Genomic DNA, 24,436 nt, shown 5'->3' with positions numbered 1-24,436 from the left:
AGAGATGAAGCGGAAGGCAGTGTTTCTCGGGTTGCCGAGGCGGTCGGGCACTGCAATCGCAGAAAGGGAGACGGCGAACGCTCTTGCGAGCCATCGCATCTGCCGTTTACATACACCCCGTGAAAAATCGCACACTTACATGCAGCACGAAAAGAGTCACCGTTCTGTTGCAAGGTGCAAGAAAATATGTAGCTATGGGACTTCTCAAAGCCTCAACTCATCTCTCTCTGGTCGTTCTTTCCTACTGGCGTGTGTTCTCGCTCTTTTCGCGCCGCTCGCTTTTGCCGTTTTTCATCTCTTCCGCGCAGCTGTCTCCCAGCCGCGCCCCGGCGACCCCCTTCTCTCACTTCTTCCCTCGCGAATCGCGAGCCGGCGTCCTTTGCTTCTCCGCGATTCGCCTCGAAGCTCTCCCCAAAATAGAAAGCGGAATATCTCCGCGGCCGATTGTGAAGACGCAGCGAGCTGCCTTGGATGTATCAGCCGGACTCGATCGTGCGACGAGGCTCCGCCCCCGTCGAGCTGCAGGTTAATGCAGAGTAAAGCAGCGAGAAAGAGGAACAGAAGTCGGTAGAACAAAGAGAAGCTGGAGAAGGACAAAGGAAAGGAGGATTCAATAGAGGAAGTGACCCGAGAGGCAGCTGACTTCATGTCTTTTGACGATGCAGGCGTCCGCCTCGCTGAGGGAGCCGGCTTTTCGGCTGTCGCTTATCTCGTCGCGCCCACGCTGTCATAGACAACCGTACGTTCGTACCCTGGAAACGTTGGCCTTCTTGTCGTCGTCTTACATGTCTCCCACTGTGCCGCGCCTTCCTGCTTTACCTTCTCTCTCTGCGTCGTCTCCTCTGGAGTCTGCAGCTGCGCTGCGCCGCCGCGAGGCCTCTTCGCGCGCTGCGACGGGTTCGCCGTCACCCGCTCCTTCCTACACGTCTTCGTCTCTTGATCGCTGGCCTCTGGAGTATTCGTTTCCGTCCTGTTTCTATCCTGGCTGCTGTGCGTCATTCTCCTCGCCCTTCTCTGCGGTGAGCGGCACGGAAGGGTCGCTGCAGCCGCTAGCGACTCAGGTTCCTTGGCTGAGCGACTCGCGGCGAGAGATGGCCGGCGGAAAGAAGAAGAAGGGCGGCAAGGATGACGGGAGACAGGAAGACAAGCGCATGCGCAAAGTCCTAAAAATTATCGGCGGCGACGCAGAGAGAGAGGACGACGCGCCTGCGCGCGCTCCGCGCGGCGTGGGCGGCAGGGCGAAGGGGCTAGAGCGCGCCAAGGCTCGCGGCTTCGCGAGAGAAGAAGAAGATGAAGAAGAAGACAACAGGGAGCATCCTGCGAGTCGCGGAGGACGCGACGCTCACGTAGATACCTTCGATGTGAAGCAGTACGAAGAGGAGATGAAGCACGCCATCGAGAAAATGCTCACGGATCTCACCGCCTTGCTCGTGCAAAGAGAGCGCGCGGAGCACTTTGAAAAAATCCTCATCTCCACCGGCGGTAAGCCCGACAGCGAGATCTTTGCTTCCCTCTTGGCTCTCTCGCTGGCGATTGTGTTGGGCAGAGACGACGCTTCTGAGTCGGTGCTCTTCTGACCCTCTGCATGCCGCGCGGACGCTGCAGAGGCCTCGTGACTTCTCAGTGTTTTGCCGGCGCCAGAGAGGATTAAAGAACGTCCCGGTGGACTGGCGCCGCCCATACGGTTTGAGAAGATCACCATGCACAACTCTTGGCATCTTCCCTGTCTCGAGTCATAAAATGCTGTTCCCGCGTCGCCGTTCGGGTATTCCAAGCTGCACTCTTGCGCAACCTGCCGGAGGCGCTCGCCCTGAAGTGCCACCGCGCCCAGGATTTCCGGCGAACTCGCTTGGCGCGTACATTTGACGCAGAACATCCTTCTCTCTAAGGTCGCGGCCCTGAGGAGAATGCGTTCAAGCGGGAACACGACAAGGCAACTAGCGCGTAACACAGCTGGGAGTGCGTGGGCGGTGAACAAGAGTCTCACCCTGTGTATGTATGTACGTATGCATGTATGTATGTATGTATGTATGTATCTATGTATCTATGTATGTCCGTGTACCTATATCTATCTATATCTCTCCATATCTATATCTCTGTATTGCGTGTCTATCTGGTTCTATCTGGGTCTATCTTCCTTTCTGTATGTGTCTCTGTTTTTATTGCTTTAGGGGAGAAGAAGCCTCTCTCAGACCTCGCGCAGGTCGTCGTGCGAGGCGCGTCGACCGTCCACGTCCACGTGTTCAGCGAAGGCAACTTGTCGAAGGTAGGCAGGCGAGGGCGGAGAGCGGTATCCGTGCTTCCATGTCCGTCGGCGCATCTCGGCAAAAGGAAAACAACAGTGCACAACCCATCCTTCCGCGCGAGAGGAGGAGGGGTTCGCCGATTTCCGCTTCGATTCTTCTGGCGCATGCCGCTTCTGGCGCAGGCCGCTTGCGCGAAACTCCGCGGGCGCGGGGAGCAGAGGGCCTCGCGCGGAAGCATGGGCCCGATCTTAATCTCTCAGCTCGCCTCCTTCGCGCTGGCACCCGGGTGCTTGGCGTGCGAGGCAGCCTTCGGTTTCATCCTGCGCGGCCTCAGAAGTTCTCTCTCTCCAGTCAAAACGAACGGTGCAGGCTCAGCCTGTGTTTGTCTTGCCGCCCGGATGTCATCTGCGAGCGTGAGGCGGTATTTCGCGCCTCGCGATCGTAATTTCTTAGTAAAAATATCCAGAAACTGTTTCTGTTTGTGCGCGTCCTGTATCTTCCATTTCCTGTCTCCGTTCCACAACACGACTCTTCTTTTTCAATTTTTTTTATACTCTTACGCAGGTTATGTCGGCTCTGCGCGTGGCAGATGCCAAGTGGATGATTCAGCAGGAAGGTAACTCGGGGATTAAGCTGCAGCTTCCCAAGGTAGGCGTTTGTAGAACCGCAATTTCTGCAAACCCGCAAATGGTGCACTCAAGCAGCCGCGGCGAGAGATACAGAAGTGCGAAAAAAAAAACGCGCATGCGTGTCCGATGTTTTCCGTTTTGCTCAGATGACGCCGGAAATGCGCGAGGAGCTCAAGACGAAGGCGCGAGTCTTCCTCGTTACCGTAGGAAAATAATCAACGAGACCTCTCACAGTGCTAGGTCACACATATATTTATATATGTACATATATTTGTCTGTCTTTATCTAGTTTTTTATTTACCTGTTTATCTGTATGTCTCTATACATGCACATATATTTATATACGCTGGACATCGCGCGGGAGTCGCGTGCTAGAAGCACTTTGATCCTGCGATGGAGATCCGCTGCTGGCCTCTCCAGTCATTAGTCGTGGATCTGTGCACTTACGCGCATACGTGCTTGTTAGGTTTATGTGTATTACATATATATATATATATATTTATATGATTACGTATCTCTAAGCTTTTCAGCATCTTCTAGATTCTTACAAACGTAGTTCTGACCCTCTGTCTCTCTGTCCTTTCGTATAGTGTAGGTGGAGATTGCGTGCATCGTAGTGATAGGTGCGCCGCGGGAATCTCGGCGTTTTCTGTATTTTTTCTCCTTCCCAGGCCAAGAGTGCAGTTCGGAATCTGCGGCAGGCCGGGCGAAGTCAGCTGCATAAGCTGCAGTTCAAAACTCGAAGCATCGACGACGTGAAGCGGCGCGAGCTCGACGCCACGCTTACGTCACTCATGGAGAACTACGTGACCAAGTGCGACAAAGTTTTCAACGATAAAATCCAACAAACGCTGGTCTAGCGTCACGCCTCGCTTCTCGATATAAATCTACGCATGCATACATGCGTAGAGGCCTCTGTGCAGACTGCCTCGGGCGTCTCCCTGGCGGTTTTCTCGTTTTCTGTCCTTCGGTCTGCATCCCCATTTACACCTATATAACTATATATATATTTGTAAGTAATGTTTTACGGAGTCGCTCTGCGAGTGCAAACCGGCCCCACATCTCGCATTAGACTTTTTTCTTGGCTTTGAGTTTTGTTCGTACATGGGCGTTGCGTGGAACTACGAGAGCGCAGTTCACGAGATGTGCTTCCTCTCAATTTTTTTTTGAGTCTCGTCTTCAAAGATGCACACGTCGAGTCGCCGCGACGCCAAGCTCGCATGTGGTTCGCTTCCTTGCTGAAGCCGTCTGTGACGGCGAAGGAGGTCTCCGCGCCGCGGCTAACCGCCCTTGACTGCTGCGCGTCCCGTGATGCGAAATCGGCACTTCCTTGAGAGAGCGATTCGCGCCTGAGCTACGGCGCTTAACACAGCGCCCTGTAGTCAGTTCGTTTCTCTGCTGTCCTTCTTTGTCGCGCGTGAAGTCACGCAAGCGCAGCTTTCTACGCGTCGATTGGTATAGAATTACGCATTTGTTTCTGTAGGATGTAGTGCAGGCAGAGAAGACGCCCCGACAGGATCTACGAATCTCTTCTCGCTGGGCTAGAGAGGCAGATGCAAACGAGTGAGGCCGCGAATCGGCAAAACGCCAGAAGAGCCTCACTGCCTTGCTTCAAACAGTAAACTCACGCAAGCATGTGGCTAGTAGATCAGCTCTTAAGGGCACGATACAGGAGGAGTCATAGCTCGTCTTGAGTTGTTCACCAATACCTATAAATAGTATTAAGAATCTCACTTCGGGGCGCTACGAGAAATTTTTTCTAACAGTCTACCTGAAACCGCTAAATTCGTGAGTGGGCGGTCGCCTCTTGGCCTTGCGGCCCTGAGGCGGATCAGGCGCGGTTGCGCGCAACAATCCTTCAGAACGATTTGCAGACTTCTGCACAAGCGAGGGGCGCCGTGCGGCGCTCTGTGCCTCCACAGACACGCCTCGACGTTTCCTCTTCAAAAAGTAATGGGAGGCCTCACTTCGCACTTGGAGTCCTAGCAGATCGGGTGAAAAGTTAAAATATGATCATTCGCCTGCGGCCTCGCATCCTCCGTGCGTCGCCCGCTCCCTCTGAAAAGGCCTTCTACGCGGCGGCGGTGCGCTCGCAGCGCCCGGCGGCGGAGAAGAAAAAGAAAATCCTCGAGGACAGGTGCGCGACGCAAGCGCTTCGCTTGCGTCGCGCACCAGACTCACGCCTTCCAGATGCCTGCAGCGTACATACACTTGAGCAGCAAGATGTCGCGGGCCATCTGGAAGGAGGCGCGGAGGACATGCAGTTTGCTGCCTTCTTTTTCGAGCCACGCGACTGGTACTTCGGCGACGGGGACGCGCAGCTTCCGCGCGAGAAGCAGGAGCTCGACGTCGAAGGCCCAGCGACGCAGATGGATGCGTGGAAACAGCGTGCGAGCCGCCGCCCGCGTGAAGAGCTTGAACCCGCACTGAGTGTCCTGAGCCACGCACGAGGCACATCAGCATCCACGCGTTGCAACCTCTCAAGACCTCCGTACATATCCCAAGCCGCAGCGGGACACAGCGCGGAGGGCGCGACAGCGCCCAGCTGCCTCGCGCAGCCATTCCGCACAAAGACAGACGAGGCCTGTACAAATGTATTGCTATGGATTTCGATACAAGATAGATATACATATATACAGAGAGAGAGAGAGAAAAATGTGTATATAGATATATGGGCAGATGGTTAGAAAGATAGTTGCGGAGAGACAGATAGACATGTAGATATGGATAGACGTAGAAACATACATCTACATATCTATATTTCTATAGATAGATACATCTGTGTACGCATACGAGAATGTACAACTGTAGATATGCTGGTAGGAAACTGGCTGTGGGTGGATTCTTCCGGCTGGAGTCATACTGGCGCAGAGGAATGCACTCTGCACGCGTCAGCACCTCCTGCCTCGCGCCGCAGCTTTACCTTAACTCGCGAATCGCCAACGACGACGCGCACACACCAGTGGAACGCATGCATCAGAAAGTTCCTATGCCAGCTGCGGGAGGCGATTGCCGCTTTTTCGAGCTTCCGCCTCGACCCGAAAGCGACCAGCGGCGTCCGCCAAGCTGCAGAGGACGCGCTGCCGTCGTCTCCCTCGCCACTCGCCTCTCCTGTTTCTCTCTCTTCTCCCGCGCTGTCGCCGGAGTCACCCACCGCGCGCAGCCGACATAGGACTCGCCAGGTCGCATCTGTGGACGCAGAGGGCGGCAAGTGCATAGAGCCTCGCTCGCTGGCGCCATCGTCACTCTCCTCCCTGCTGCCGTCGCAGACTTCCGGCGCGGCGGCGTGCGCTTGTGAGGCAGCGCCCGGCTCTGTTTGAGGCGCGTCGTTCGCGGCGAGAGTCCCCAACGTGCGTCGCCCCTTCTCAGCCAGCGCGCGCTCCAGCAGCACGAGGCCTTCGACCGGCGTTGCGGCGTCGGCGTCCGCCATCAGCAGGAGTCGCCCGCGTGCGAACTTGGCGCCGAGCTTCACAGCAAATCCCTTACCCTGATTCGTCTTCAGCCGCAGAAGGCGAACCGCAGCGAGCGGCGAGGACGCGGGAACACCCGCCCCCTCCCCGCGAAGCGGAGGCGACGGGGCGTCGTTCCTCGCGGCTTCACTCTCTGCCTCTGCGCTCGCCTCTGCAGGCCTCTCCTCGGGCGAAGGGCACGCTTCGGCGAGTCTATGCTGTGCGCGCAGATGGACTTTCGCCGCCGCGCGCACCGCCGCAGTCGCGACAGAAGACTGCAGCGAGAAGGAAGAAGAGAAAGAAGAGGCGTCTGGGCAGGCGCAGGCCGCGGATTGACGGCTGGGCTCGGCAAGTCTTGTCCCGCGGTGCACCTCTCCGCATGCACGCGACGCCTCTTCGAAGGCCGCGGAGGCGGCACGCGCGGCGAGACCTGCAGAGGGCGACGAAGAAGGTGAGAGGATCGCGGCTGCGAGCAGCCCGGGGATGTCACATGTGCCGTCCGAGCTTCCGTCGTCCACGACGATTATCTCGTACGTGAAAAAGGGCGACTGAGGCGCCCGCTCGACGGCCTGCTCGAGGAGCCCCGCGGGCGGCGACAGACAGGCGACACGCGCCCAAAAGGTGGACGCCGAGGAGTCTGGAGGCGCAGAAGGCGCGCGAGACGCGGTCGCGGGCACGCCCCCCGCGCCGGCGGCTTCAGTGGCCTGCCGCTCCGGGCGCGCGCGTGCGCTGGAGGCCAAGTCGGGAGAAGATAAAAGGGAAGAAGAAAGAGAAGAAGCCGGACGGCAAGACGCGGCAGAGAGGCCCGAGGCCGCGCGGCGCGCCTCAAGGAACCAGAGGAGCTCAGCAAGGGCGACAGGCAGCCGCAGCGCTTCGTTGAAGGCGGGAACGACGACAGTGAGGTCGACGGAGGGAGGACGCTGCAGAAGGTCTTCGGCCGCCCCAGTAAGCGACGCGGGCGACGCGGCGGGAGGCAGGGAGCACGATGGAAACGCAGCTCCAGGAGAGAGAGACGACAAAGGCGCAAGGAGAAACGACCTGAACACACGGCAGCATATACACGCGAACAAGCGAGTGAAGGCCTCTCTCCTATTCGCTGCAGAAAAAGCCTTCGAGCCGCAACACGCCGTCGCCCTCCACGCAGAGACGCTTCCTTCCCTACCACCGGCGAGTGCTGCCGAGGGGATTTCATGGACGCCGCTTCACGCACCGAGCAGAGTCGAGTTGAGAGGGTGCTGCTCTCCTGAGCGCTCCCCCCCACCCTCTCCTCATCTGCGACGCGCATCCTTCAGGCGCCTTGAATCCTTGCCGCCACAGGGACGACGCACAGCAGAAGCTCGCGAGGAAGCTTCGCTGCGTCTTCGTTTCGGCGACTCCTTTTTTTTCGCACGCGGTCGACGCACCTAGGCGGTTTTCCGTTCTCTTGCTGCCACTGCAGCAGCGGCTCGAGCAGCCAGAGGAGGAGCTTGACGACGGCCCACAGAAGGGCAGCCGCGAGGAGGACGCAGAAAAGAAATGGCGCGGGCGCCGGCCGCGCGGCTGGGAGGCCCTTTGGCGGCCAGACGCCGGCGAACTCGAGCAGCAGCGCTGCGAGGCTGCCCCCCATGGCGCTGCAAAATTTATAAAAATGAGACCGGAGGAGAGAGACACGACGACTCAACGCGGAAGGGCTTGGGACGTGTGCAGGGAGAGCTGGCGCAGCCGCAGAGAAGGAGAGAGAGACTGAGCGAAGGAGGACCCAGAAGCGAGCCTGGATAGCGGAGACGATACGGGAGGACGCGGCGGAAGCGCCGCGTCAAAAGGCTACCCGAACTGCTGAAAACAGAGCGTCGCGTGGCACGTATAGGGAAGGATAGTAAGGAGTACGTGCGCGAAAAAGAGAAAGTGGAGAGAAGGCGACTATGGCAGACGCAGGAAGAGAGAACTGAGACAAGAAGTCGAGCTTTCCGCGGCGCGACAGAGAGAAGACAGGAGGGAGGAAAGGAGGGAAGAACAGAGAAGAAGGAGAGAGAGACGAACAGAGATGAGGAGGGAGAAGAATAGAGGTGTTTTGGAGAAGTGGTGAAGGCAAAGAAAAAAAAGGAGAAGAAACCAGGAAGAAGAACATGAAAAAGAGGGTGAAACGCTTCCTTTCGAGCGCGCGTTCGCATTTGCCTTGCTTCGCCGGCCATCTCCCACCTGCGAGGAGACAGAAAACCACTCAAGACACACGCGCGCGTTCTTCTCGTCTTGCCTAGTTTTTCTCAAACATACGCTTCTTTTCTCGCCTCTCGTGAGTTTTGACTCTCTCTCTCAGCACTGCGCAAAAAAGACCCCGAGGCGACCAGCCCTGGCCTCACCCGCCTTTGTCGTCTGGCTTCCTTGATCGCCAGCCACGCACACGCACCGTACCGCTCAGATGTCTCCGTTCTTCCCACTAGCAAGAGCAAGAAGAAAGATAAAAGTCTCTTTAAGCTCACTGCTGTTGATTGAGTTTTTTCCGTAAAATTTAGATTTTCTGTCGATAATTATTTACCGTTCTGCTCCGTTTCTCTCAACCGCTACTGTGCTCCTCTGCGTCCTCGCCGATGTAGCTCAGTCGGTAGAGCGCGAGGCTCTTAACCTCGTGGTCGCGGGTTCGAGCCCCGTCGTCGGCTTTACTCTAGCGCTTTTTTCTTCTCTGGCCTCCTTCTTTTTGCCTGTTCACGTCTACGGCTCACGCAGCTTCTACAGTTTTACTCAGTCAGCGAACGTTTCGCCTTTGTTTTTCCATCCGAAGAAGAGCCGCAAGCCTGCAACGCCGAGACTCGTCGACGCGTTCGCGTCGATTCTGTGCGTTGCATGCGCATGCCGACGTATCACGTAAGAAGGAAGAGAGAGTGCGTTATTGTTTTCTTTGGTGTCTGTTCATTTGGGTCCGCACTAGAGGAAAAGGGAGAAGATAGTTCTGAATTTTGATAGAGACGGAAGAAAGCGAGGAGGCCGCTGCGTGACGAGTGCGTCGCCTTCTGTGCGTTCCTTTTACCGTTGCGCTCTCTCGAGTGCATGCCCCTTTTTTCTTCTTTTTCTATGCTGCCAGGAGTTTCCGCCTTGTCCTCTGCTTTCCGACGTGATGTTGTCTCTGCGTTACTCTTCGGGACGCAAGCCCAAGAGGAATTTTTCCTCGTTTTCCGCTCCTTCTGCGTCCTTCGCGCGCAGCCTGACTCCGTCGCAGCCTCCTGGCCTCGCTGCAATCGCCGCCGACAGGGTTTATTCCTCTGAGCTCACTGACGGTGGGAAGCGAAACAGAACGTCGAGCGGCGACGAGCTGAAGCTGCGGCGCGCGCAGAGTGAAGAGACGAGATGCGCCCAGACTCGTGAGCGATCTCCAACGTCCACCGCTGAAGCCGGCCGCGAGCCGCACGCCGAGGGAGAAAAGCAAGCGCGAAAGAAGAACAAGAAAAGACGCGAGAGAGGGGTTGCGGCCGCTGATCAGGCTCCATCCAGCAGCGCAAAGAGGGCGAGTGAAAAGCCTCAAGTCCTTTCGCGCTCGTCGGCGGATGAAGGGAGGCGGAAGAAGAAAAAGAAGAAGCAGCCCGGGGCTGGCGTGACCCGCCCGCAGGGCTCTACGGACGCTGGTGAACAGCTTGCCGCTGCTTCCAATTTTGTTCCTGCTCCTCACGTGTCGCTTTCGCGTGCAGCGGGTGCCTCCGCCGAGCATCATGTCGCCGCGGCTGGGATGTCAAAGCAGGCGAGACGACGCCAAAGAAAGCGAGACGCCCAAGACAGGGAGGTTAACCGTGGGCAGACAGAGGCATTGGCGGCAGGTGGATTCGAGGCCGACTGCGCAGATTCTTGCGCGTCGAGTCGAGGCGACGACCTGGCGCGAAGCAAGAAGAAGAGACACCGGCAGAAGGCGGCGAAGCAGGAAGACGGCGCACAGGAAGAGCCGAAAAAACAAAAACGGAGCGACCCTTCCAACAGAAGGAGCGACGCGACGGCGGTGGAGCGCGAGACTCGCGGCGGCGGGTCGTTGCTCGAGCGGCACAGAGAGGCGCTACAAACGCAGAAAAACACGCTGCTTCAAAAACTCCAAGGCAGTCGATTCCGCTCCCTGAACCAGTGTCTGTACACCTCAACCGGCCAGCAGGCGCTCGCGGCGTTCACCAAAGATCCTTCGCTTTTCCACGCGGTAGGCGACGCGGAAGACTTCCCTGTCTCGAGAAAAAACAGAAAGAGAGTTCATACAGCCAAACTGCGCTCGCCTCGCTCGTGAGTACTCTCTTGTGGATGCGAGTCCACGTAAAAATGGAGCTATTCGTCTCTGCGATGAGCAGGTACATTCGCAGGCCAAGGATCTGCTGCAGCATGCTTGTTGCGTCCTCCCTCCTCTCTGCGTGTTCACGCTTCGGTTGCCGTGTGCGTCGCCTCTGGCCTCGTCTCGCGGCATTTTTTGCTTGTCCGGCGTGTGTGGCTGGGCTGTCGCCTTCTGGTCGCCAGCGAAGTCCTCTGTCGCAGATTCCCTTCTGGCGTCTCTTCTGTTTTCGATTTCTTTCCAGTACCACGAAGGCTACCGCGTGCAAGTCGCGCAGTGGCCCTCCAACCCCCTCGATTACATCAAGACGTGGGTTCGAACCCTACCGCCGTCGTGGAGGTGCGTTTGCCAAGCGGCAAGGGTCGAGCCAACGGCTCTCGATTCGTGTTTTTTCAGCATGCATAGCGCACCTCGAGTTCGCCTCAGCCTCTGCGCCTGTCTGCTGTCTCGCGCTCCATCTTTTCATGCTGTATATAGAAATATATTTATATATATGTATATATGTACATATACATATTTGTATATGTATGTTCCTACGTTTATGTATATGTATATGCGTATACGCCGTCTACGAGTCTGCGTGTTTCGGTGTGGAGTTCATTTCTAGACGCTGCTGGTTGGACTTTGGCACTCTCTACCTCAGGGTTTTTCCGGTTTTTTTTTTTTTTTCGATTTGCGCAGGATCGCGGATCTCGGGTGCGGCGAGGCGGAGCTCTCGCGCGTCTTCCCCGAAAGGTAGGATTTTCCGTTTGTTCCTTCTTTTTATGTTTTATTCTTCCACCGTGGCGTGTGCCCATCATCTTCTGCAGAGGCGTTCGTCGCGCTCTTAGCGTAAGCTCTGGTCAGGCCGAATGTGTGTCCTGCGGGGTTTTCTGGCTTTCGTTTCGAGTTCGCGTTGGAGAATAAGAGCTCGTGACTCGTCGGATGTCTGTTCAGTCTGCTGGCGACGCCCGCGGTCTCGCACGCGCGTTTTGTGTCTGAGGGAGATGCTTTTGTTTGCGGTTTTTGTCTTCTTCAGGAATATTCTCTCCTTCGATCTTGTCGCCGCCCGGCCTGAAGTCATAGCCTGCAATGTCGCACATGTGAGAAGCATCACCCTCTCTTCCATTCGTTTCCTACTTTCCTTACCAGCTTCGTGGCGCCTTTTCTCTCTTTCTCCAGTCTGTTCGTTCGCGTCTCCAGTCTGTTCGTTCGCTTGTGGCCCTGCCTCCTAGGTCGCCGCTTTAAGGCTCTATCTCGTGTCGTGATTGAGTCCTCTCACGCTTCATTGCATCGAATTTGGTTTCTGAAGACAGTAATTTTCTATCTCCTTCCGCTCTCTCGTCTTGCGCCTCGCGCCCGCACGCTTCTGCCATCTCCTGTGGCCGCTGTCTCTCTGCCTCAGCGCCTTCTGTTTCGCTCGCTTTCTGTTTCCTTTCTGTGTCTGGCGATTTGCACGCTCTTGTGCGCCTATGTCGCGTGGCTGCGCCGCGATTCAGCTTGCCCGTGTTCCGCGCGCCTCTCCGCGCGCGGCTTGAGTTATTCTCTTGCGACGGCGCGGTTCTATCAGAGAGGTTTTTCGGACCTACTTCTACATATAAACCTATACTTAAACTCATATATTCCAGTTCTGGTAAAACAACTAGAAACATTAAAGATAACCCTTTATATATTCTAACTGGAAACAATGGTAGAGTAAGTAACACTGATTTTTTTCTAAAAAATATAAACTCCTACTCTAATAAATCTAAAAATCGTAATAATAGTTATTTAAAGAGTAGAATATTTATCTGTAAAAAAGATTTTTAACAGTAGGAGATAAATTATGTGGAAGGTATGGAAATAAAGGTATTCTAAACTTTTAGTTTTTTATAAAAAAGATTAATTGGATTGATAAAAAATGCTTGCGTGCGTGTTTTCAGCTTCCGTTGGAGGCGGCGACTCTCCACGCGGCGGTCTTTTGCCTGAGTCTCATGGGACGTGATTGGCCCTCCTTCGTGCAAGAGGCGCACCGCGTCTTGAGGCCTGGGTGAGGAAGCTGATTTGCGCTCTGCTGCATGCATCTCTCCAATTTTCTCCTCCTCTTGATGAGGTTTCAGCAGGCGTGCCCGCGCGCCTCCAGGCCCCCCGAGGGCTTGCGTATTTTCCTCCAGAATCGCTCGAGGTTTCGATTCCCGCCTTCTCTCTTGCGTGTCTCTCGTTTGTAATGCTGTGCCGCCATCCCTCCCCCGCTTCATGCGCTCCGCCGTTTTTTCTCGACCTAAATATCACACTTCGTTGCAGCTTCATCTCCACGTGGACGCCTTCGCCGCGAGAGCTCCCTCGCGTGCCGTTGGACTCGATTCCCGACGCGGTCTCGCCTTCTTTCTCTTTCGCTCCGTTGCGTGTATGTTGGGAGGCCGGTCTTCTGCGGGTGGCTGTTTAATCCGTCCTCTCATTTGTTGCCGCCTTGCATGCCTCTTTCCCTCGCTGCGTTCGCTCAGAGGGATTCTGAAGATCGCGGAGGTCCTCTCGCGTGTGCAGGACGTCTCGGCGTTTATCCGGGGTGTAGAGGGCCTGGGCTTCTTGCTCGCGGCGCCCACGGTGAGACGCAGTCCGCTGAAAGGAGAAAATCCCAAAACGAGCGCCTCCACCCAAAACGCCTTCGCGGCGAGGAGGAGAAGCCAGCCGCTGAGTCCGAGCGTGGTATAAAAACATCACTCTTCTATAGTAATATCATAAAGTGTGGGCATGCGGGCGGCGGCTGTGAGGTCTAGTATCAGGCTGGGGCACATGCGCGGAAGGGAAACCAGGAGAGCAGGTCGCTGTGTGCTTCAAGTTCGCTACCAAGACTGCAAAATGGCGACTTTGGCGCCGAGGCCGCGTGAGATTGAGTCGACGAGTGGAGGTTCCTCGCTCTGCGTGCGAGAGGTCCGCGGGTCGAATTCCCGGGCAGCCCGCGCGGCTCAGCGGATCTTCGTTCGAACCCACCTTTGAGTTGCAGAAGAGTCTGCGCCGCATCCATCTGAGGTCGCACTCAGGAACAGGCAGCGCTCAGGCGCTCCGCGCGTGGGTGTTGGGACCTCGACGTGTGTGGTGTGCATGCGAGCGCCAGTCACTCTCAAAAGCCGAGAATCGTTCAGGCGAAGACGCCGCGGCATGCCCGCGGCCGCTCGCTACAAACGCGCGGCGCGGATGCTTTCTGCAGCCTCAGCACGCCCTTCGCAAGGGCCAGCAGAGGGCGCACATGCAGAGGTCATTTTCTATGAAAGCGCGGAAAAGACCAGAAGAGAGACACCCTTTGTCCGCTGTAGGGTCAAGGGCTTAGGGGGTAACTCGCGGGCGCGGGAGTTCTGCAACTGCGGGATAGGAGAGGAATGCTCTGCGAGCCGTGTGGGTGTGTGAATGCTGCTTTAGGAGAATATCAAGTCGTTTTTCATTCTCTTGGAGTTTCGCAAGGGCGGGCCTGGCCAGGAGAGGCGGAAGGGCGGTGGAGACAGTGCAGGCGCGAAAAAGGCTACGCAGCGCGAGGAGGCGAAGGGAAGAGGAGTGAAGGGCCAGAAGCATCCGAACGAAGGCAAGCGAGGCGCAGACTCACGGGAGGTTCAGGGAAAGAAGAACGAGACAGGGGCAGCCGCGGCGAAGCTCGAAGCGTCGCTGTTGCGGCCCTGCATTTACAAACGCCGATAGAGAGACGGCAGACACTCGGGAGGAGGCGGCGCAATGCAGTCAAGGAAGGCAAGGAGGACGGAGAGAGTGCAAGAGAAAGCGGATGAACGAGGGATAAGGGGCAAGAGGCCGACCAAGGCGGAGAAGCAGGCGGCTGAGCAGGCCTGGCAGAAAACATGCAGCAAGAGGGAGACAGAGTGGGGCGATGAGAGAGGACGGAATGCGAAAAAAAGACGCAGGATTTAATACGAAAGAGGGGGGCTGGAGACCAGGCACGATAGGTCGCCAGAAAAAAGGAGAGCTGTAGAGGGCGCGTTTTTATTCTCTCAGTGTTTGCTCGCCGCACACAGAGCGAAGACATATTGCGTTATTCTTGTACTTTGGCCTCTTTTAGAAGATTTGTTTGTGTTCGTGCCCTTGCTCCCATTTTATTCCTTCTTCTTTTCGAGATTTCGTTGTTTGCGGGTCTCGTTGCGGCGGGCCTATGCCTCAACTGAATCTAGGTCTAGTCACAGTAAAACTGTATATATAGATATATGTATATAATTGTCTAGTGTAGGGTGGCACGCTGCTGATATATACATATATATTGAGAGCATAACTATTGGCGCATGCATGTTTTATCTGGCGGCAGCGGGTCTCGGCTTTTTGAGGAAACTGCAAAGTCGTTACTCTGGGGTGCAGGCTCTTGTTGGGGGTCTCGCTTTTATGTTGCACGGCAGCGCGGCTCCTCCTTTCCGTAGCACGCCCCGGCGGCATCTGAGCTTCGACTTAATCAATTTTTATTTAATTCCTTCTTTTCGGCTTTACCCTGCGTGCCCGGGAGTGGAGTTGCGGTTTTCCTCTCTCCTGCCAAGGCAGCTGCAACGCCCACGCTCTTTCATGCGGTCTGCATCGAGTGACTCTCCCGGGAAGAGCCACACCAGCTAGCGAGCAATACATGTGGATGGAGGCGAGTTGCAAGCACGTGAGGCCAGAATAGGCGCGTGTCTCAGTCACACGTGAACGCTCACACGTTCACAGATGATGCGTACACTGACAGGCGGACTCTGCACCCTTTGGCGGCCGCTCAGTTTCACAGAATCAGAATTCATACTGCAGCAGAGATCCTGGTTCACCGTCTAGTAGATGACTCGCGATGAGCGACGTCAGTAGCACTAAACCCTAAACAGTCGTTTGGACGAAAGTATATGTTGTTATACATACTCCCTAGCATAGCCATGGCGGAACTGATCTACTTACGTATCGAAATCCTTATATATACGTATGTATGCTAGAGAAGAAGATCCGTTCGCTGGGCATTGCCCGCAGCGGCGCGGATTGCGTGAACGAAGCTCGAAAGGGTGTGCCTGAACTACTATAATTCCACTGGTGAGATGTAAAGCCTGCGAAATCTAGATCCAGCCGCCTTTCAGGTAGAAAAGGCGAGAGCGTGGTGGACGCGAAGGGCTCCACGTGTCAGCATGAGCATGGGCGGGCCTTGACGAGTGCGTATGCGCGTTCTGGTGCTGTCTCAAGAGTTGTGGAAATCCACCCTCCACGAAAAACTGCGTGTTCTTTTTGTTTTTGCACCTCCCCCCGAGCTTCTACTGTATCATGTTCCTCATATGAGGCACAGTGATATGCCTCTTCGTATATACATTCATATATATATATATATATATATATATATATATATATATATATAGATATATATATATATAACATACATATACATGTATGGCTGCCAAACGCATCTCGTCTGCTTAGCCATGGAGTGGAAAGGGCATCAGCCTTGACGGAGCGGTCTTCCGCGTCTCGTTTAGACCGGTTTCAGGGAGGCGAAAACGGAAAGGGAGACAGGAACCGACAAGCAAGGAAAGCGCGAATAAACTAAAAATGGCAAGACAGTGGAACGCCATATGTAATTCTCCTGTGCCTCATACCTCAGATGAACCCCAAGAATATAAACACAAAAAGAATGGAGCCTGGAAGCTTGTTTCCAGCATAATATAAGACAAGCGAACAGAAAAAGTGCTCTTATCCGGACCAAACATTTTGACGACGATGGGACTCGAACCCACAACCTTCTGATCCGAAGTCAGACGCCCTATCCATTGGGCCACGCCGCCTGACACCGCCTCTTGGTGCTGCGAACCAGGAGTCAGACTAAGTCTGCCACTACTCCCCGTTCCACTTTCCGTCGGGAAAGTAGAATTGTTTAGTGTCTGCCTTCATTAATCACTTCTCAATCCTTGATAAATCCAGGGAAACGCGCGAGAAAAGCGCGGTATCTTCGGTGTGCCGCTCCTCCGCGCTCCGACGCAGGTACACGGACCCCCGCTGGGAGCTTTTTCACACGTGCTTCTGTTACTGCTGCGGCGTGGTACCTTTTCTCCATTTTTCCGTCAACCACAACAGTGGAAAACAGCTACACACGAAGCGTGGCACGAGGTTCAAGGAGAGAGGTTGCTGAGTCTCCGAAAGGCGTCTGAACCCGCCGGAAAAGTTTGAGACATGTGAGTCGAGGCGGCCGAGTAGACGGAGGGCCCCGCCGGAGCTCGGCATGCGAGACTCAGAACGGGGCGGAAAAGAACAGCTATCCTGAGCCAAGCATGTGTTTCTTTGCGTGCGCCGTTGGAAATGGCGAATGCCTGCGAACGGGTGTTCGGTCGGGTGTATGTACACTCAACGGGCAAGAATTTTTAGGGTGTTTCAGACCTGGTTTTCTCTCTTTTTCGCAAGGCGAGAACACTTCCGCTGTCCTCCAGTGTGTTACACCCGCTTTCCCCCCTTGTGTCCCCCTTGTCACGGCCGAGGAAAGCGACGGAGGACCAGGCGAGGCATATTTACTCTTTTTTTTCTTTCTCTACGCCTTTCTTCGGACTCCTGTCGATATCCCGCGACTGCAGCAGGGGGGAGACGTCACGATTTTCCATCGCCTTCCCTTTCTTCCCTCACTTGACAGAAGAACGTTAGGAGGGCATGCTGGTAGCACGCGCGAACGGCAAACATCTCTCTGAACAACAGAGAGAAAGTCGAGTGTGCTGCGTTCCGCTTCGCTTACACTTTCATCGGTTTGCTTACGCGTGAGACCTCAAGAAAACGTGTACAGGTGTCGAGGTTTACCTTTTCTCAGGCTGCTTCGTGCGGCATCCAGGGGTTTCCGCGCCGTCTTCGCGTTTCCTCCGTCGCCGTCGCGGCGGGAGGCGCGTTTTGTTTCTCTTCTCCTTTCCGCTTTGTTAATCTGCGTCTCGAGTCCAAGCAGTATTCGCCCATCTGCCTTCTCTGCATCCAGCAGCGGCCAGCAGGGGGAGACTGCGGGAAGGCTCGCTGCGAGGTCTTCGTTGTTTCGCCTTTGCCGCGAAGAAAGGCGTGACCCACGCCTGTGTTGCCTGTGTTGTTTTTCTTCTCGCCCTCGCTCGCTTCGCATCCGGAGCTGCTCCCATCTCTCCCCTGTGGCGGCCGCTTCAATCGCTGTCGCTCCGCGGTTCTGCGACGTGTCTGTCGACCGCATCCTCTCGCTCGTCCTTTCTGTTTCTTTCGACGGGCGCCATGAGGCAAGGCGACTTTCCGCCGCCTGTGACTGCAGGGGAAGGCGCGAGTCATCCTTCGGCTTCGCTTCACTTTGGCCTGCCGCCTCCGCCGCCGCCGCTGTCTCTTCTGTCTGCGCTCAACCCCCCGGCCTCCAGCGAGCACACGGCCTTCGTCGCGCCGCCTGCGTCAGCCGCGACTTTTTCGCCGGCGCTCGCCCCAGCAGTGCCGCCGGCCTCGCTCGCGTCTCTTCCTTCCGCTGGCGCGCATCCGCGAGCTCCGGCTGCGCGCGCTGCGAGGCCTTCCGCAGAGGTCGGCGCGGGGCGTGGCGACGGCGGGGCGTTTGTCGGGGAAAAACTCAGTCGGCTGCATGCGCTTCGTGCGCGGCTGCAGCGCTCCGCATCATCAGGCGCCTCGGTGGGCAGCGCGCTAGCGGCCGCCGCATCGACGCCGGGGACGCCTCCTCTGGGGGCTGCGCCTTCCGCGCTCGTGGCCCCCCCGCCCTCTGAAGGTCTGCACGTCCCCTCGCTGCCGCTGACTGCGTCGGGCGCGGAGGAGGCGGCGGCGCTCACGGCGAGCGCGTTCGCCGCGGACGGAGGCCCTTCGTCGCGGGTTTCGCCGCCTCGTGACGTGTTTGTCGAGCCGCAGGGGGGGGGGCTGGTCGGAGGCGCACCAGAAGCCGCTTCGGCGGCGCCTTTGCACCGCGGGATGAGTGGAGGAGGCGGCTTGGGAGCTGGCTCGCCGCCGCGGCTGCTGGCGGCGGGTGTCGCGGGGGGGCCACAGCCGAAGCGCGACGGGCGGCTCAAGCCCCCGCCGTCGCTCGTGGCCTCTCAAAAGAAAGCCGCGCCCACAGAGGCGACCGCCACGCACGCCCTCGGCAGGGGACTCGGCGCGAAGGCAGCGCCTGTCGTCCCGCCGCCCGCGATCGCCACCTGGGGCTCCGCCGCGCCCGCGGCGCGGGCGGAGAAGTTTGCGGGCGGAGAAGTGCCTTCGAAAACGGTAAGGAAAGCGAAAAAAAAAGGGAAGGAGGATGTGCAACAGGGGGGTTGCGGCTGGACGGGGAGGGGGAGGGGGGCGGGGGCGATGCAGCGCGACGGAAGGCAACGCGGACGGGAGAGGGAGGACATCGCGACTGGACACACACCGGAAAATTCCGACATGCAAACTGTTTCTTGTCGGGGAACTGCAGCTTCACGTTTTGCTGACGCCCAGCCCAACTCCTCCTCAGCCGTTCTCAGAGAGCGAATCCTTGCTCGCGCTAATCGCTTTCTCCCACCCTCTTTGCGTTTGGGGTGTGTTGCTTGCGTCGCGCAGCCGCCGACGACCGGGCCTCGCTCAGTGTCTCCTCCCACCGTACGGGGGCCGCTGGCGGGGGCCGCGGCTCCGGACGCCGCGTCTGCGCCGCTGCCTGCTCCGACCGCGCCGGCGGGGCCTGGGGCTCCGGTCTCCGCAGGCCGCGTCGCGGCGGGCGTGGAGCTGCGCCGGCAGATTCTCTTGTCGCCGCAGCGAGCCGCGGGCGTGCCTGCGCCGAAGGCCGGCGCGGAGCCGAAAGTCGAGGCGGGGGAGACTGCGCGCGGCGCTGGAGGCTCGCTGCCTCTGAGCGCGAAGAAGGCAGAGGTCTCCGCGGGCGGCACGGCTAAGAAGGCTGGGGGGGACTTCCGGGCGCGGGCGCGCAGCTCGCCAAGGGGGGGCGAGGGGCGCTCAACGCGCAGCCTCTTTTGAAGCAGGGTCCCTCGGGGTCGCTGAAAGCCGAGCCGGCAGGCGCGGCCGCGCCGCCGCCGGCCGGGCAGCAGGTCGCGAGCACGTCGTCAGGGAGCGGAGCGGGGGACAACGGGGGGGGGAGTGAGAAGGACTTCGACGCACCCATGTCGTTTGAGGAATTGATGCGACGCAAGAGAGAGGCGCAGATGGCGGAGAGGATGAAGCAGCAGCAGACGCTCACCGCGGCTGCCTCCTCGCGCGTGTCGCATCCTGGACCAGGCGTCTCTGCTGCGGCATCCGCGGCGGAGGGCCTCGCGCGGGCGGCTCGCCAGCCCCAGGTGGCGGCCGGCAGTGTCCCTACATCGGACAGAGGGGACGCCCAGGGGAATCGGCCGCAGGCAAGTTCTCCCCGAAAGTTCCGCCATCTTTGGTCTCCTCGAAGCCGCCCTCGCGGTCTGCGTCGCCTCTCGCGCTCGAGGGCGCGCCGCTGGCACAAGGCGGAGCCGCCGCGGTCGACGCGCAGCGCGGGGCGGAGCGGCCTCCTGACGCGGACGCGCAGACCGCCTCAGGACACGCCGCGCGGCCGCTGGCGCCGCGGGGAGCAGCCGACGCCGTTGCATCTGTTTCAGCGCCGCTGCTTTCCGCTGGGAGCCCTGCCGCCCCAAGCGTGGAGAGATCAGCAGGGGGAGGGGGGGGAGGCGTCGCTGGCGCTGCGCCTTCTTCCGCCTCCTGGGGGGTGGGCGGTGTCTCGCTGACGGTCAGGGCGGCTGGGGTCGCGCAGCCGTTGCAACGAGAAGAAGGACTCGGCGGACATGCACCAGGGCCGCAGGCCGTCGGCGCGCCACACGTTCCTCAGAAGGCGCCGAGTCCGTCCCGCCGCGCGCCGCCGCAAGCAGGACTCGCCGCGGGAGGCCTCAGGACTGCTGCTCCGCAGACAGCCGCCGAGGCTGGTCAGCAGCCCCCGCACCTCGCGAAGGCGAAGCAGCCCGCGTCTGCGCCAAGGCCGAGCGCAGTTGGTGCAAAGAACCCAGGCAGGCCTCCTGCGCTGGCGCCGCTCGGGAAGGCAGCTGCCGCGCCGCCGCTGCCGCCTGCCGCCTCTTCGTCCTCCGCCACGCCGCTGCCCAAGAGCTCCGCTGTCGCCGCGCGCCTTCCCGCCGGGGGAGCGGCACAGCGGGCGCCGCAGCCTGGCGGGGGGGGAAGGCCGCGCCGCCTCCGCCGGTGCCTGCGCAGGCGCAGCTCAGCGCGGCTGCGTCGTCGTCTGCGGCGGCCGTCGCTCAGCCGCGTGGGCTCGCGAAGCCTGCGTCTGCAGCCGGCGCCGCAAAACGCCCGCCCGCAGGGCAGCCGTCGGTTCAGCCGGCGGCGGGTGCGTCGCTGTCTGTGCAGGCGAAAAGCGGCAGCGTGGCTCGGGGCGGCGCGCAGGCCAAGGCCACGGCCGCGTCGGCCCTCGCCGGCAAGGCGGGACAGAAGGTCGGAGTCTCGCCAGCCGCACGCGCTCAGGCTGCAGAAGGAAGCCCGGCGCAAGCAGTCGCATCGAAGAAGGCCACCGCCCTCGCCAAGCCTTCGGGCGTGGCGGCTGCAAGCACCGCCCCCGGGGCTGCAGCGGCACCCGCAGGCGCGAGCGACGCAGGCGATGCGAAGGCAATTTCATGCGCGCTGAAGAACGGGTGAGCGGGAATGACGCGCACCGAGACGCTGCTAGCCGTCACCCCTTTGCACATATCCGCATGTATAGATAGATACAGATAGGTAGATGTAGAGTGATAGAAAAGGATTGATATAGATAGCTGGATAGAGAGAGGTATAGACATTGATACAGATATATGTAGTCGCGAATTTCGGGTGCAGCGGCCAGTTCGTTGCGGCTGCAGGTGATGGACGAGTCGACTTGCATATTTGTATACTTTTATTTTCCTTTCGTCCGACGACCCGAGTAGGTAGAGCGACATGCACCTGAACCGAAAAGGGTAGCGAGGTAGGTGTGCGACTGTCGGGACCCACTGCGAACGGTGAAGAGACTGGAGCCTAGGGGGAGCAGCAGGTGTGGCGACACCAGTGTCTGTCTGCGTTTCTCAGTGACCTCGGGGCGTACTGCCGCCAGCTCGCCGCAGAGGTTGCGGCCTTCCATCCGCTGGGCTCCGACGCGTGGCCCGCCTCGCTGGCGACCGCGTCTCTGGGCGCGGAGGCCTTCGCGTCCCTCGCGGAGAAGCTGGACGTCATGTCGGCACACAGCGACCGCGAGATGCGTGAGCGCCTCCTCGACATCGAGCGCACGGTGGCGGCCGTCTCCACTGCGTCGTCCTCCGCCGCAGCCGCTTCGTCGGCTTCTGGGGGTGCGGGGGCCGGCGCGGAAGGTCTCTGCGTGAGGGGAGTGCTTGAGGAGATCCTGGGGCCTTTCCTCGCGTGTGCGCTGGAGTGCGCGGCGCCGCTGGACGCAGCGGCTGCGCGCGATGCGGTCATCCCCTTCGCCTCGATGACGTTCGACGAGCTGCGCGACGGCGTCGGCGCGGCGCTGGGGCGGACTCTGACCGACGTCCTCGGCGCGCCCGCGGAGGCTGCAAAGGGCCTCGGCGACCCGCGGCAACTCAGCCAGGCGCTGGCGCGACTTGCGCTCTGGTCTGACGCGATGGAGACGCGCATTAGCTCCTGGGCGAACGAGTTCTCAAAGTCCACGGGAAAAAGGCCGTTCGCACACCCAGCCGCAGGCGCGCAGGGGGCGACCGCCCAGCTGCCAAAGAAACTCAAAGCGACGACGAGCTCGGTCCCAGCGACCAGCGAATGACGCGCGGTCTGGGCACCACGACTCTGCATGCTGTCGTATGACTTCATCTACGCACACACCTGCATATTCACCAGCGTATACGTGCATCTGTGTAAGTGTACACGGGTGCGCATGGATCGTCGTGGAGAGAGGGCTGCGAGGCGCAGGCAGGGGAGGGAAGGAGGAGAAGGGACGTCTGAGGGCGCCCTCGCTTCTTGCCGATGTGTCATGACCGGAGGGGCGGAAGATTCTGCGAAGAAGCTTGAGAGGCAGGCGCCCGACGTGCTTTGCGGTCTCAGGCGCGCGGTGGTGGTCGTCGTGCAAGCAGTGGAACCGAGCAGGGAATGGAGGCAACTTCGTCTTTCTGTGTGTCCAGCTATGAGACTCGTCCCTCGATGTATCCGAATTTTCCGGATTTTGTTTGTTTTTCTCTTACCCTAGGTTCCTCGCGCGTCGTGCGTTGTGGGACTCTTGACTGGCGCCCGTGCTCGCGGATATTCTTTGCTCAAATCGATTTTGCCTCTTCTCTCTGCGGACTCACAGGGGGGTTTGTTGCGCGTCTCGGTACGGCCGATCCCCGTTTGATCCTCTCTGCGCCGTCGCCATTCTGCCGTGGCGCTGTCTCGTCTCCTTTCGCGAAGTCTTAGCAGACCTCGTTGTCGTTTTTCTTCTTGTCTTCTCGTGTACCCACGAGACCGTTTTCGCTGCGGCGCTTGGCCGCCGCGGAAACGGCGTCAGAGCAGACAAAAAACTGCTCACAGCTAAAACTCTGAGTTCAGCTACATTGTGTGACTTACGTTGTTCCGCTCAGGTCGCTGTCGAGCATTTATGATCTAATGTTAGGGTAAAACGAGTTGCGCATGCGTTGTAGTAGGCCTGGTAGTCACCTTGGTACTGCTGTGTGTCGCTAGTCGGCAATGCGTAATGTAGGAGCGACAGGCAGAAAAGCTGAAGAGAAATACGGGTACAGAGACAGACCAGACATGCCACATGGGCGTGCTCAGGAAAGCGAGAAGAACAGGGGCTAAAGAAAAGCAAGCCTCAATTTGAGGAGAGACAGAAACCGTCGGATGAGTGCGCGGAGGTTCCCGGGCTGGAAGGCATCCGCCCACCTGGCATTCAGAGAGACTGAAAAGCGAGAAAACAGGCAAAGAGAGAGCACTGGAACAGAGCCAGAGAGCGAAAGACGATAGGGAGTAAAGAAGGGAAGACCAAATCAAGCCGGGCGTTGGCGCACCGGCGCTTCGCGTGATCCCAAATGCAGCTCGGAGGCGTCCATCGGGTTTGCGGCAGGGGGTACTTTGCTTCTTTTGCCTTCGGTAGTGTGTGGCCGTTGCCATCTCGCTCAAAAGCAAAATATCAAGCGCTCGCCACTCCGCCCCTTTCTAGTTGAGTGGACTATCGCTTAATCGTCTACAGCTTCCCCTCGAAAGGCGAACTGGCAGAGATATCCATCCATTCCTGCAACACCAGGCGACTGCCTGGTGTTGCAGCTGAGTCGAGCGGCACGAGAGGCTCCTGGGCGTCTGCCCCGCGGAGCTCCTACGCGGGCAGGAAGCCCTCTGAGGGGGGGAAACCGCAGAGAGAGCTTTTTCGTATTTGCATGAAGCCCTGTGGTGGACGGTTTGCCGCTACACGGGAGAGTCCGTAGGCCGCGCCTCGTCCCGGACAGGGCGACGCCGTCCGCTGCCTCTTGGCTTTTCTCCGTAAATCCAGAGAGCTGCTCGGATTCGGCGCAGTTCAGTCGTGCCGACACACTGGGCGCGCGGGTTTTGCTGCCCTCCGAGGCGAGCGGGAGAGCATGGTCGCGGCGCCGCTCAACACGGAAGAAGTATTCATCTAAAGCGGCGCGTGAAACTGCGAAGAGTTTGCCCTCAGAGGGTGTGGTCTAAGACGCCCTCGCCGAGAAGCGACCTCGCCAGGCTTGCGCACGGCTGCCGCGTACGCCTGACGTCGCCTGACGCGCCTCCAAGTTCTAGATCGCAGTGAAGAAAGAGCCTCGACACTTAAACGGGTGGAGGCGCCTGTGAGCGCTCTCGGGTTCGCGAAGCCTCGTTTTTTTCGAGTTGAGAGGCGTCTCCGTCTCTCTCCTCGCGCCACGCCTGAGGCCTGAGGCGTCGTCGCGCCTCGGTGGGGTGTGCATGTGCGTGTCTACTGGCGGCTGGCGCAGCAGACCATCGGGCTTGCGCCTCCGTTATGGTGCTTCCGCGTGTGCGGCCGTGCGACTCGAGAGCCCAGCC

General features: G+C 58.7%; 5 protein-coding genes and 2 non-coding genes across 7 annotated transcripts; 5 read left to right on the top strand and 2 right to left on the bottom strand.

The window, feature by feature from the left end:
- Positions 1–785: 785 nt before the first annotated feature.
- On the top strand, positions 786–3,735 carry BESB_069020 (ribosome recycling factor protein; the record flags this gene model as incomplete). The annotated part of the gene is made up of 5 exons (XM_029365295.1): positions 786–1,482; positions 2,172–2,266; positions 2,811–2,894; positions 3,022–3,078; positions 3,547–3,735. 5 exons carry the CDS (start codon positions 786–788, stop codon positions 3,733–3,735), a joined length of 1,122 nt encoding a protein of 373 aa, XP_029218878.1.
- A 1,317-nt stretch (positions 3,736–5,052) lies between these two features.
- Positions 5,053–7,930, bottom strand: BESB_069010 (dolichyl-phosphate beta-glucosyltransferase; the record flags this gene model as incomplete). The annotated part of the gene is made up of 3 exons (XM_029365294.1): positions 5,053–5,310; positions 5,799–7,362; positions 7,728–7,930. The coding sequence occupies 3 exons, from the start codon at positions 7,928–7,930 to the stop codon at positions 5,053–5,055; spliced, it is 2,025 nt and encodes a 674-aa protein (XP_029218877.1).
- Positions 7,931–8,887: 957 nt separating this feature from the next.
- Positions 8,888–8,960, top strand: BESB_069860. The gene has a single exon. It is a non-coding gene; the product is annotated as a tRNA-Lys (tRNA).
- Positions 8,961–9,415: 455 nt separating this feature from the next.
- On the top strand, positions 9,416–14,245 carry BESB_069000 (methyltransferase domain-containing protein; the record flags this gene model as incomplete). The annotated part of the gene is made up of 7 exons (XM_029365293.1): positions 9,416–10,474; positions 10,842–10,936; positions 11,279–11,332; positions 11,616–11,679; positions 12,499–12,605; positions 13,060–13,159; positions 13,973–14,245. 7 exons carry the CDS (start codon positions 9,416–9,418, stop codon positions 14,243–14,245), a joined length of 1,752 nt encoding a protein of 583 aa, XP_029218876.1.
- A 2,017-nt stretch (positions 14,246–16,262) lies between these two features.
- Positions 16,263–16,335, bottom strand: BESB_069750. Its single transcript has one exon. It is a non-coding gene; the product is annotated as a tRNA-Arg (tRNA).
- Positions 16,336–17,758: 1,423 nt separating this feature from the next.
- Positions 17,759–19,459, top strand: BESB_068990 (uncharacterized protein; the record flags this gene model as incomplete). Its single annotated transcript, XM_029365292.1, has 2 exons — positions 17,759–18,736; positions 19,052–19,459. 2 exons carry the CDS (start codon positions 17,759–17,761, stop codon positions 19,457–19,459), a joined length of 1,386 nt encoding a protein of 461 aa, XP_029218875.1.
- A 143-nt stretch (positions 19,460–19,602) lies between these two features.
- BESB_068980 (uncharacterized protein) lies at positions 19,603–22,217 on the top strand (the record flags this gene model as incomplete). The annotated part of the gene is made up of 3 exons (XM_029365291.1): positions 19,603–19,776; positions 20,201–21,102; positions 21,512–22,217. 3 exons carry the CDS (start codon positions 19,603–19,605, stop codon positions 22,215–22,217), a joined length of 1,782 nt encoding a protein of 593 aa, XP_029218874.1.
- Positions 22,218–24,436: the final 2,219 nt, after the last annotated feature.

Source organism: Besnoitia besnoiti, chromosome VI, assembly GCF_002563875.1.
Source record: "Besnoitia besnoiti strain Bb-Ger1 chromosome VI, whole genome shotgun sequence".
NCBI lineage: Eukaryota > Apicomplexa > Conoidasida > Eucoccidiorida > Sarcocystidae > Besnoitia > Besnoitia besnoiti.
The sequence above is the reverse complement of the archived record's forward strand: the minus strand, read 5'-3'. Positions and strand labels throughout refer to the sequence as shown.